Below are 12,323 nucleotides of genomic sequence, written 5' to 3'. Positions count from 1 at the left end.
TAAGTGCACATAAAAGAGTTAAAGCTTGTGAAGTTACATATTTGTCTTTGGCTTTACTGACTTTCAGAAAGGCTTGGGCTTTCCACAGAATGCATGTCCCTTTGAAAACTGGCCCTAGCGCTGTGTGAAATTGTACCTTTACACTCTTAAAAATGCTTCAGCAGAGCATAAAGTACCTAGTTGCAAACTTGAATATCCTATTTAGCTCATATAAAGTGTCTACTGTAGGCATATTTACAAACGATTCCTGAAGTCAGACTGGTCTTGTATCCAGCTGAGCTTAAAAAAAACAAACCCCAAATCCTTTATCGTATTATTGTATTAGCTGTCAAAGCTCACAAGAAGTTATGGGTCAGCTTCACTGCTTGGGATTTTTTTTTTTATTTTAATCACAACTTGACCCGGACCTTTCACTCCCCCTGCTCACACAGCCACAGAAAGAAGGTGTTGCAGCTTTTCTGGATGCTCAGCATGTGGCCTCTTTACTGGGACTCAAAGAATGCTAGTGGTTATTAATTATAGGTATAATTGAATTTATCTGGAATGTAGCATAATATTAATCACTGTGGATATTTGAATGGCAAACCAGAAGGCAATTAGTGTGAAACTGATCCTTTTTCTTAAATTATTTGCAAAGATAGTTGTAGGGATTTTTTCAAGTATGCATTGAACTTCCAGGACTTAAAAAGGGTTGTTTTCTGGTGTTTTTTTGTTTGTTTATTTTATGTAGTACGAAATCCATACACAGGACATAAATACCTGTGTGGTGCATTGCAGTCTGGAATTGTTCTACTACAGTGGTATGAGCCAATGCAGAAATTCATGTTAATAAAGGTAAGTATTTCATTTTAGTTTAGAACATTTATTCACTATACAGTTGTTGAAATAACCTTTCCAGAATTTGTAATGGAAAGTGCATCCAAGTCTATTCCCATTTGTGGGTTCTGAGCACTTGAAAATCTGGCTTGACGCATTTTGACTAAGAAAATCTTGTGACTGAAGTCAATCAAGTGTTGGATCAAGCCCAGTACTAGCAATAACACACTAGCATATACCTCTGTGCAGCATGATGTTGCTCACAGCTCATGCTGTCTCAAAAAAGCACTCTTAGTAGCAGTGAAAAATGCTTCTATATCTTTTATGCTTTCTGCATGTTATTTTAGGCTTCTTATTTCCAAGGTAAAAGGAAACTCTGCAAATGCCTTATTATGTTTTTTCCAGCACTTTGATTTTCCTTTGCCAAGCCCTTTGAATGTGTTTGAAATGCTAGTGATACCGGAGCAGGAGTACCCGATGGTCTGCGTAGCTATCAGTAAGGGTACTGAACCAAATCAGGTAGTTCAGTTCGAGACAATCAACTTGAACTCTGCTTCTTCATGGTTTACAGAAATTGGTGCAGGTAAGACTGTTGGTGTGTCTTGCGGCCATTTTATTGTCTGGTAACTGTTGGATATCCCTTCCTCAGAAGTGATTTGGAAACCCTTTAGGCTAGACAAAATGATGCAGCTTCTCTACCTAAAGCATATTGAAGCTGATCCCAGGTTCTTCTTGTGATGATCTGCCAACTTCAGTATAAACTATTTTTCTTAAAAGACTTCAGTTCTAGACACATCTTTTATTTTATAAATTTCCTTAAGTAGTAATGCAGACTGTGCTGATTGGGTTCTCGTTTGTGGTTGCATACTTTTTCCTGGGATCAGTCTTATTCCTCTTTCCCCTTCTTTACTGTGTAAAGACTCACATAAGTACATTCTTGTCTGTCCTCCAGCCTTTGGGGGAGACTTGTCATCTTCAGCTGGCTATTAACAAGTAGAAGATTTTGGTTTATCTTCAAAAGCTAGTTGATATCTTGCAGATGCTTTCTCTGCTGGCTTTGTTGGATATACTTCTTTACATATAAATACTGCTTTTTAGAAGCCGTACCAAGAACTTCATTAATAAAAACTAGAAAAACTATTAAATCTAGTTTAATATCAGCACAGTAATCTTTCCCGATGTGGATTTATGGGAAAAGAGCATTTTTTTAGGAGCGAAGATTCCCTTGATGGTTCCTTTTGTTCATTATCGTGCCTCTTCATGAAGGAAGCTGACTTGCTGTGCTGAACTGTAACATAAAATGTATTTTATGCCAATAAACAGTAGTGCTTTCATATTAAATACCTGCTTTGAACTGATGGGTTTGTCCTGAGGCCCTGTACTCCTCCCAGAACATTCGGGGATCATATAGCCTTAAAAAAAAATTAAAAGAGTAAAAAATATTGCAAGGTGCAAAAGACTGGTAGCATACTGAAAAGGCTGTAGCAATTGGTGAGAGGTTGCGGGGAGGGGAGGCTGAGATCAGTCTTATGATGCGATACAAAATAATCTGTTCTCTTTTTCACAAGGCAATCAGCAGTTAGATGCCATTCATGTAACACAGCTGGAAAGAGACACTGTCCTAGTCTGCCTGGACAGTAAGTAACATGTCTCTGTCGGGCAACTTATTACACCTCGTGCAAAACTTGTTTTGCCACAGTTGTTGATTTTAATTCTACCACAGGTTAATTTTTCTCCCTTCGTTACTAATTTGTGTTGTAGTATTTCCGAAAAGATACAGTTCAGATAAGTGGGTTTTCATTTTGACTCTTGTGATTCCACTTTCCCGCTTCATGTGTGTATCATTCTTGTTTCTTTTCAAAATGAAATGTAATGCAGCATTACAGATCGGAATTCAAATGTTTGCCAATCAAATTTTCAAAATTTACTTGGAAAAAGTGACATATGCTTGTTGCATATGCTAGCAAGACAAATAGCTAACACTCCATCATACACAGTAATTATAACCATAACTCTTATGCATCAGAGGTTAATACCTCAATGGGAACTTTGCAATGACTTAATCTGCCTAAATTTCCAACCTTTATGTTGAATTCACATTTCTGCACTGTTTGTTATTTGCAGGAAGGCTGTCAGTAGAGTCTAAAACCATACAAAGTGTGTAAGAAAGTTTTCTATATTTATTTTGAGAGAAGGATGCTCTTGGATTCATTTTAGGCAAATACTGTAGATGTTAGGTTTGGGCATTTCTTTGTACCTGAAAGATGAAATTAGTATTTCATACTCAAAGCTGTTAGTAATCCTTTTCAGCAGTGGGTTTTAATACTTGCTTTTCTGTTTTTCTTGAGAATTTGTGAAAATTGTGAATTTACAAGGGAAATTGAAGTCAAGCAAGAAATTGGCCTCTGAGCTGAGCTTTGATTTCTGCATTGAGTCAGTGGGTAAGTGATTTGCTTCTCTGTTGTCTTTCAAGGACTTAAGAACTTGGAGGGATGAGTGTTGAAGGCTTTTAATAATCCAGACTGGTCTAGTGCACCCAGTGGGGCCTGACACTAAAAATTGCATGTGCCAGGATATTGTGAGCTGTCTCTTCGTCTCCACTGACATGCTTAAGAAAGTAAGGCAGTTGCCAGATAGTGTGTGTCCAGTCCGTGCCTGTTTCCATCTCATGTCATTTCTGCTTTATAAGTAAGATGTATCATGGTTTAGTTGAAAAAAAGGCTGACTAGTTTCTGGTCATTTCCATAGCACTGAGAAAAACCTTTGGGGGGGGGAAATGTTTTAGTAATACATAAATTTGTGTTAGTCTTCTAAAAGCTAAGATTTTATTTAAAGTGATAGCACATCCATTTTTCAAGTCATGGTAATAGTATTTGAATCTAATTCTTGGAGGACAGGCTGTTGTCTTTAGACTACTAGAGGACAGCAGCCTTGCTTCTAAAACTTGAATTGTAATTGTCAAGCAAGTATTTCTGCTGTAATAAGCTCTTACAAGTATCTAATTAACGTAAGTTTAATAATTCTGTATCTCAGAAACTGAACTTCTTTCTGGAATCAAAATCAGTAAAGACTCAACTTGCTTTTGTTAGCAGTTCTGTACAACTTGCATTTCTGGGTTCTTCAGGCATCTTCCCTTTAGAAGATTCTTGACATAGGTATTTCGTATTTTAACAGCAGTTGGTAAAACAGTGCACATTCTTTTATACAGCATCTCTATTTAGATATGTCAGACCCATCCTGAAGGAAGGTATTTTTAATCAAGTCTGTGATTCTTCCCTAAACTCTGACATGTTCTAATTAACTGCTGTACTCTTATCGTATAATATCTCCTGCTGACACATGCATAATGTGACTCAACCATTGCCTTTTCCTTGAACTCTGAAGGAGTTCATAGACAGAAGCGTTTATCCCGAAGTCTTGCACTTACCAGCTGACATTGAATAATGTGAGCAGTTCTTTACACTCCAGGTGGTCTCTTGGGAATTCAGGGTATTAAACAATTCTTCATTCTCTGATTACAGGTAGACGGGGGAGTAGCAGGTGAAGATTAGTCTAAGGCTGTTGTGACAAACATTGCTGTTAGGATTCTGCTGAATGCCTTTGTTCTGTGTATTTAGGACATGGCTAATACTGAGCAGATACAAAATGTGACTCAAAGGAATAGTAAAGGAAAACAAGTAGGATTTAGGAAAATAAAACACAGTGTAAAATTATGTTTCTGTAACACTGCTTAAAGAACACCAGACTCTTCATCCATTATTTTCAGCAGTCTGGTAATGAAATCATTCAGAGCTGGTAGCTCTCCGTGTTCTCTCTTTGGCCCTGAGTGGAAGACTCCTCCCATTATTCATACTCGCATCTATTTTGAAGTAAATATAACTCAAATGATCTGTAATTTCCAGCAACCCACAGTGTGTTGGTTGGCAGCATGTTTATACACTTCCTGGTGTTTTCTCCAGAATCATTAGGAAAACAAAGATCCAGAGAATAGAAGTGAAAGGGAGAAAAGGAGAAAACAGAGATGCCTATCTTCTCCTGGCAAACAGGGAATGTCTGTGTGGTATGTTTTGAATTGCACTTTAAAAAGTGATGCGCATCTCAGATCCAAACAGTCATTTCAATCCAGTTTTTCTACAGTGATTTTGGAGTTTGGTTCTTCTACCAGGAGTCCAAGTCTCAACACGTGCTTTCTCCACACGCTTCCCATTATCACTGCTGGTGAGAAACCCAGGTTGCTCTGGTTTAGATAAGGCATGCTTGGGTCTGATTTTGTGTTTCTCCTTTACAGTGTGCCTTCAAGACAGTGTGCTGGCCTTCTGGAAACATGGCATGCAGGGCAAAAGCTTTAAGTCAGATGAAGTAAGTAATCTTCCAGTATCTCCAGGTTTAATTTCTTTCTGTTCCTTATTTACCACTTGATCCTTTGGTCCCTCTAGCTGCTTCCCCTAGTGGTAATGCTTGTGCTCTGTGTTGTCATGCTTCAGCTTACTGTTTGCTTTCTCTGACTTGCCTGCATAGGTTGCTCTTGGTAAAGCTCACACACATGCTTTAGCCAGCTCTGTCTCCAGGAATATCAGTCAGAGACTCCTGAACTGGTTCTGCACAGAGCCAGTACAGATCTGGTGTAGGCAGCACTTGGGTTTCTTGGATGAAAAGCTCGAGCTGGCAGTATCCCCTTTAAAAGAAGTGTCCTCTTTTCAAAAAGAACAGTGTCCTTCTTGATGGCATCCTCTGTGAAAATGCAGGGAAAGCTAGTCAGTCTCTGCTGACAAAGATTTGATTAACATACTCCATCTGTGCCACCAAGACTAAACTGATAACGGTGTACATACAAAAATTATTTAACATAAGTTATATTTTAGGAAATTTAAAACTCTTTTTACTTAGCATCAATTTATCTCAGTCCTGTAATTTGCACTGAATTGTATTTGAATTTTTGAAGAGACTGATTTTTTTTTTTTTTTTTTTTTTTTCCTTCCAACTCAGGCCAATAAATTTCATTTTGCCACTGAAATGGACCTAAATGTCTCCATTTTTCTACAGGTTACCCAAGAGATATCAGATGAAACCAGGGTTTTCCGCTTACTGGGATCAGACAGGTAATCACCTTCAAGAAACATAAACCTTTTATTTTATTTAAACTAGTTTTCTAGCTTCCAACTGGAACTGGCTTCCAGCCCATTACAGGTCTATCTGTAGGCAGTCATGGGGGAGGCAGTAACGCTGTTTCTGCCTGCAATAGCCAAAAATTTAATTAGTGATTGCATCTGCGTCCGAAATCATTACTCAGAGCCCCTGTGACATCCCCCACTTTTCACTGCAGAGATAGAAGTGTGAACACAAACACAAGTGTATAGAGGTACAGTGTGAGGAGATAAGCAACAGGGAGAGATGAGAGCTGCCTTTAGCTTGTGGTAAGCAGGGTGCCCAGTGCAATTCTGGAAAGGCCTGCTTCTGGCTTCTATTTTCCTGGTGAACTGGTGAATTATCTTGCCAGCTAGTTACTTAAAAGTAATCTTCGCTGCTCTGGACCTTGAGACCTGGAAATAGCAGAGCAAACTAGATTGCATATGGGTTTTAATGCACAGTGGTGTAAATTCACCCATTACCCATAGCATCCAGATGATTCCTTTCAGCTACAGAGGCTGGGAAGAGGTGCAGCTCTCTCCAGGTTTGAAACCTTAGCAAAAGCTGCCCCAGTCTCCAGATTTGGACATGTGTACTTGTGGTTTCTCAGACAGCCAGTGTGCTAAATGTAGAAGTAGATAGTAGTGAGTCAAGAAAGCGGTTCTAATCCCGGATCTTCTGCTCCCTCATTTGTCCTTTGGGAAGCCTGGCTCTGACTTGCTTTCTGCAAGTAATCTATAGTTTTGTGTACTTACATTCTTGGATCCCCAGTCCAGAGAGTGAGAGCGCACTAGTTCTTCTGAAGAAGAGGGGTAGCCTATACAAGGAACAGCAGCTGTCTTTGCTTTGCTCCTGAGTCAACGAGAACCCGCTGTACTTGATCACTGCAGCTGGAATTGAGGATCCTTGCTACTGCTGACTCTGAGATCTCAAAAATATAAACACAGTGCAACCTCTGACAATGCATACTCTGCCTTTTCTGTCTGTTATCCCTCTTGTGCAGACAGGCAGTGCAGTGGTAATTTTTTTCTCTGTTACCCCCAGCAGAGCAGTGGGTATTTTATTGCAAGAATGAGCTTTTGCTAAGGTCCACTGCGGTACAGGTGCCATCTGTATTAGTCCAGGTATGTGCTGTGCCACCAACAGTGAATCTTCCTTGCGTACTGGAATTGGTACCTTTTAAATGGCTCTTACTTCTGTGTTGGGCTGGTGAACACAGGAGCATCCTAAACACACAGAGGGATGGGAAGCACCATCTCATCTGGTTCTTCTTGCACTTTTATAGAAGACATGCATATCTGAATAACAACTTAATACAAAGCACTTTTGGAGGTTGGAGATAAGGTTGAAGTCCTTGCATGCATATGGGTTTTGCAGAGAAGCCATTTTCTTCCATTCTGATTTCAGTGAACTGCCAAATCCTTTGTTTTGTATTTTTTCATCTCTGTACAAAAGGAGCAGGAGTCTTTTCTACCATTCAAGTGAATGAGATGTGGTAGCACCTTTTTGGCTTGGATCACTTTAGAACTACTGAGTTGCAGAAATGAAGATCGGGGACAGAGGCTGTTAAGAGTGAGACTTCACTTGAAAACTGTTTGAGAAATGTGACATGGGAGGGGAGTGTGTGCAGTGCTAACCCTGAAACAGGCTCCCTTTGAGAAATCTAACTTAGAGTTCAAGTGGTGCATTTGGCTTGTTTGATACACAGGTAGAAAACAAAAAGCAGAGAGAAGTTTAATCTTAAAAATGACAAGATATTGTCTTAGGAACTGGTGCAGAGAAATGCAGGAGCTAAGCAGTTGGAAGAGAGAGTGGGGGTCAAACGCCCAACCATGTCAGCTGCTGAGATGATTGTTGAGGTTCAGCATGGGACAAATGTGTAGAAGAAAGCAGTCAGCATGCCAAGACAGAGAGAGGTTTTCCATAGGAGCCTACAGGAACATGATCCAGCAAGACAAAGGCTGGGATGGGGTTGAGTGTTTTCTATGAACCCATCGGCTGATAAATATTTAGAAGGCAGGAGAACAGTTTAGGTTAGTGGCTGATGCTTATGACAAGATGTAGGAGGTATAAACGTATTTGGGCTGCAGATGATAGGAGGGTTGCATCTCCTCATAACAGTCTGCCTCTGAGGTAACTTCCCAATAGAAGCAGAGAATATAGCTTATTTCAAGGTGGAGGATGTCAGTTTGGAAGAGGTTTGTAACACATTGCACGTGCCTGTGGTTGAGAGGGGCAGGTTCTGGTTCAAGAAGATGCTTCTAGTCCTCTGTTCCTTGTATATTCTGCTTTAGTGTTTTTATCAGAAGTGGTGCTGGAAAATGAGGTAACTGATTTAAAGAATAAAATACCCAAGATATTTAGGAGAACCTATATCCCTCCAACCTGTAGAAACCTGTGAGCGACGTTTGTTCCTCCTCGGTAGTTATACCATGTGCTTCGTATTTTGCCACTAACCATTTTGGATTCTGTTTGTGTTTGATTGCAGAGTGGTAGTGTTAGAAAGCAGGCCAACAGAAAATCCGACTGCACACAGCAATCTCTACATCTTGGCTGGACATGAAAATAGTTACTAAGCAACAGTAACCTAACGCGAATAACAGAGTGAATTTGCCACACGAGGAACAAAGAAGCATTAGGAAATGCAGTACAAGCAGGACTGTGACTTACTGTTTCTTTTCTTGACACCTAAATGATGTTGTTTTAGGGTGGATATCAATACATTTTTGCAGCTGGAAACAGCTGGTTCTGTCTCTTGCCACTGTGTGGTTGGTTATATCGAGTTTGCTTAATAAAAGCTATGAGATAAATAGCCCTTTACTCGTTAGTTATAGGGAAACAGAGCCTTTAAGAAAATGTTATGCAGTAAAGGTGCCATAAACTGTTAAATATTTTACTTCCCTTGGATTTTCCTTACATTCTGTAGATATAGATATAGTGCTGGCTGTTTCCCTGTTTTATACTGAGTCTTATTCTTAATAAAAAAGATTTGTGTAGGAAGTGAAAGTATCTGCAAAGCTTTTTGGTTTTAAATCTGCCATTCGGTATGGCTTTGTATAATAGACTATTTAATCCTTATTTATTAATCTGCTGCTAGAATGGTGTAATGTATCTAACGTTTAGCAAAGGAAGGTTGCAGAGCAGCTTACGATTTTTTTTACAATTGTATAAAGATTCGATTATTCTTTTTTCTTGTAGGGATGTAGTGCATTATTGAGGGGTATGTTACAATGTTGGTTGATCTTGTAAAAATGCAGTTTTGTACAACAAAGTATTTTGTATTGATTTTCTGCCTGCAGAGTTGCCATAAAAGGGATTTTCGTATTTACTAGATGTAGGGTGTGTGTACACAAAATATAATATTGATATCAGACACGTTGCTACTGGGTGGGTGTGTACAATATACGTGTGTGTGTGTGCATGTGCGTATGTGTGTTAAGTTGACCGGCAGTGTGTATTTTTTATATATATATATTTATATATATATAAAAATGTACAAAATATATATGCTTTATTTTCATAAATTAGGGATAAGCCTTGTGACGTGAAATGGAAATTGTACCTGGTCATCATCCTTAATGAATGAAAGTATCATGTATCCAACTGCCCATGACGTATAGTTTATTTATACTATTCCAGAGGGGAGCCTATAGTGATAACTGAGCTTATGAGCTTTTTTGTTTGTACAGCCATCCATCCAGCTGCTGTCAGTCAGACAGTTGTTTGGTAATGGTTATTTCCCCAGCTGTGTAGTATAAATAAATATGATAAGAAGCAGTATTCTATATTAAAGCTTTTGATCACTTTTTCCCTTTCCCTATTTTAAGTTTGTCACCTGCATTTTTCTTTCTCTTTTTGTTTCTCTATTAAAGAGTCACATCGGTTCCTTTTGTCTTCCTCATTAATTACAATTCTTGAGGTACCATTAAATATAAATATAGACTGACTACAGGATAGCATCTGGTTTTACTACCTCACATTAACCTGCTAGCTTTGATGTAAGTAAACACAGTCCATAGGCAGATACAGTAGCAGTTCGTAAACGTTTGAATTGAGGGATTTTTAAATGAAACCCTACAGCATATTGCTGCCTGTTCCATTTCTGTGATCTGCTACCCTAGGAAAGACAGGTCAGAAGCTTCACACGTCATTTTAATAAAGCAGTAAAGGTAAGTGTGTTACAGCGGCTTCGCCTGTCTGACGGCTCTGCTGACACAGTGGAGCTGGAGTGGTTTGATCTTTAATGCGCAACCTGAGGAATGGGGCACTGGGTTGTCTGCTTAGGCATCAGACTACGTGATTCATAATTTAACATTGATGGAATTAACTCAGCACACGTGATGACTCAGTAATGTCTTTTTGTTACTAGCTACAGCTGGAGTTTTATGTTGTTCTGAAGGTCTGGAAGGAAAAATAGACCTGCACAGAATTTAGCATTTTATCCACTTAGCACTGTCATTCAAAACTAATTCTTGTTATTGACTTGATACTTAAGTCAAGTCAAGCTTTTCAGTTCTGAAACTGTGTCAAAGTTTAATAAGTAGTAAGTGTACAGATAAAAATCAGACCATAAACAATGTATTGAAAATGTTTTAAGTGGTCAGCTGTAATTGGACCAGCAGTATTAAAAGTGGGACATGTAATTTTTGTGTTTTAAAGAAATCAAGTTTCTAGTACTGAAATTACTTCTCCATAGGTTAACAGTGATTGATGATTAACCCTTGAGTGGTATAACTCCTAGTCTACAAAGACTTTAAAATGAAAATGAAGACAAAGTGAAGCACCAGGTGTAGATGTAGAGCAAATGCTTTCACTTAACTTACCTCATTCACTGCAAACATAATTTTGGTATCATCTTTGAAAACACTTAAAGAAGATATCTAAAAGACTAGAGAAATCTGTAAATAAAATATGAATATTTGTGGGGAGTAACTGCAGTAAATAACTGTTAGGTCATGACACTGTCACGCACAAGTAATGAACTGAAAGTATTTTTCTTTGAATGACATGAACAACTGGTGATTTGCTGAATCCTAAAAGATGAATCTAGGAAAGTCCTCATTTAATCAAACCTCCTTTTTTAGCTGTTAAAGCATTTCTAATGGCATATTCTGAAATGCTTTGTCTGGTCTGGTTTTATAGACAGTGGCATTTTTGGCATGATCTGCAAGATACTGTTTCCTAGTGTAAAACCTCACTCATTACTCTTAGTGGAGTATAGCACAGTGGATTTGCATGTTTCATAGCTGGACTGGCCAGTCTCAGTGACTCTGACTAGTATAATTTGTATTTGTTAGACTGTTTAAGTTAGTCTGGTATTGTCTGTATCTTTGTATGTTTTTGTGACATTTCAACCAGGGTTGAGAAAGCCTAGTGTGTGGTTTTGGAGTTTATAAAGCAAAACCTTGCTCACCCCCTCATTACTCTTTTGACAGCTATCAAAATATTAGTTATTTGGTGCACAATGTTCATGTATTCAACTTGAAAGCCTTAAAACAGGCTCCCAGTGCTCTTTGAAGTACAAACAGTATTTGAAGAGCAGGCTGTAGATGAGTCTCTTTTGATTTCCTAACCAAATTCATTGTAACTGAAAAATACAACTGTAATTGTGATGACATCTCTTTAAAAGATGAAAGGTACAACGCATCAGTGAGCCAGTATGTCTCTGAATGAAAAGGACAAGACTGGGAGACTTTCTGAAATGTACTTTTATCTTGTTTAGTCATTAGATTGTAACTGAGACTCTAACTGCACTTGTTCCAGTTTGTGTAATTAGGCTTTGTTCTACGTAAATTTCTGTTGCAGTTCATTTCAGTCTATGCCAAATAAACTATGCTTTATTTGATACCTAGATGTGGTGTGGTAGACTTGCTAAGAGCAATACCTTATCAGACATATCTCAAAAGAAGCAAGCTGGTCTCCAGGTTTTATGGCAGTCAGTGGGAAGGGCCTGATCCAGGGCTGGCCACTTCTCAATCCTACAGACTGCCTGGGAGCCACACAACATCTCCCACATACAGCAGATCGACTGGAGAAAAGGGAGCTCTGGGGATAGCGCAGAAATGAGAAATCAGAATAGCAGTGGCAAACTCTTTCCAGCTTCGTGCTACCCAGCACTCCGCTCCAGCGCAGCCCTGCTGCCAGTCGCCTGGAGTCGCCACGGAACCACTCGTGAGTTGTCTGCCTTGAAAACCAGAGGCTGGCTTCCTCGTGCCTGGTTCATCAGGCAGATGGCATGGCAAGGTGGCTGGTGGGCTCTAAAGGAGGGTTGCTTAGAATAAGAAAACGCGGACGTGAGCAATGACACTCCACCCTGGACACAGCTTGGTCTGATGGCCACCTCTGTACTGCAAGTGGTTCGGTCCTTGGTCTGTCTGTAC

The 12,323-nt window shown here is 39.2% G+C and overlaps 1 protein-coding gene across 6 annotated transcripts in view; it reads left to right on the top strand.

The window, feature by feature from the left end:
• MAP4K5 (mitogen-activated protein kinase kinase kinase kinase 5) overlaps positions 1-11,625 on the top strand; it is a 71,846-nt gene extending 60,221 nt beyond the window's left edge. For 3 of the 6 annotated variants that reach the window (XM_010579764.1, XM_010579763.1, XM_010579762.1), the window contains 7 exons: positions 731-834; positions 1,222-1,399; positions 2,385-2,453; positions 3,165-3,257; positions 5,105-5,175; positions 5,860-5,915; positions 8,432-11,625. In XM_010579764.1, coding sequence (XP_010578066.1) covers positions 731-834; positions 1,222-1,399; positions 2,385-2,453; positions 3,165-3,257; positions 5,105-5,175; positions 5,860-5,915; positions 8,432-8,519 — 659 coding nt within the window. In that variant the 3' untranslated portion in view covers positions 8,520-11,625. Of the gene's footprint in view, positions 1-730; positions 835-1,221; positions 2,357-2,384; positions 2,454-3,164; positions 3,258-5,104; positions 5,176-5,859; positions 5,916-6,987; positions 7,077-8,431 lie in introns of those variants that run through there. The other 3 variants (XM_010579766.1, XM_010579767.1, XM_010579768.1) reach the window with 3 other exon arrangements.
• The last annotated feature ends 698 nt before the right edge of the window (positions 11,626-12,323 follow it).

The sequence above is a fragment of the Haliaeetus leucocephalus genome, unplaced genomic scaffold (genome assembly GCF_000737465.1).
Source record: "Haliaeetus leucocephalus isolate CR32 unplaced genomic scaffold, Haliaeetus_leucocephalus-4.0 Scaffold678, whole genome shotgun sequence".
Taxonomy (NCBI): domain Eukaryota; kingdom Metazoa; phylum Chordata; class Aves; order Accipitriformes; family Accipitridae; genus Haliaeetus; species Haliaeetus leucocephalus.
The sequence above is the reverse complement of the archived record's forward strand: the minus strand, read 5'-3'. Positions and strand labels throughout refer to the sequence as shown.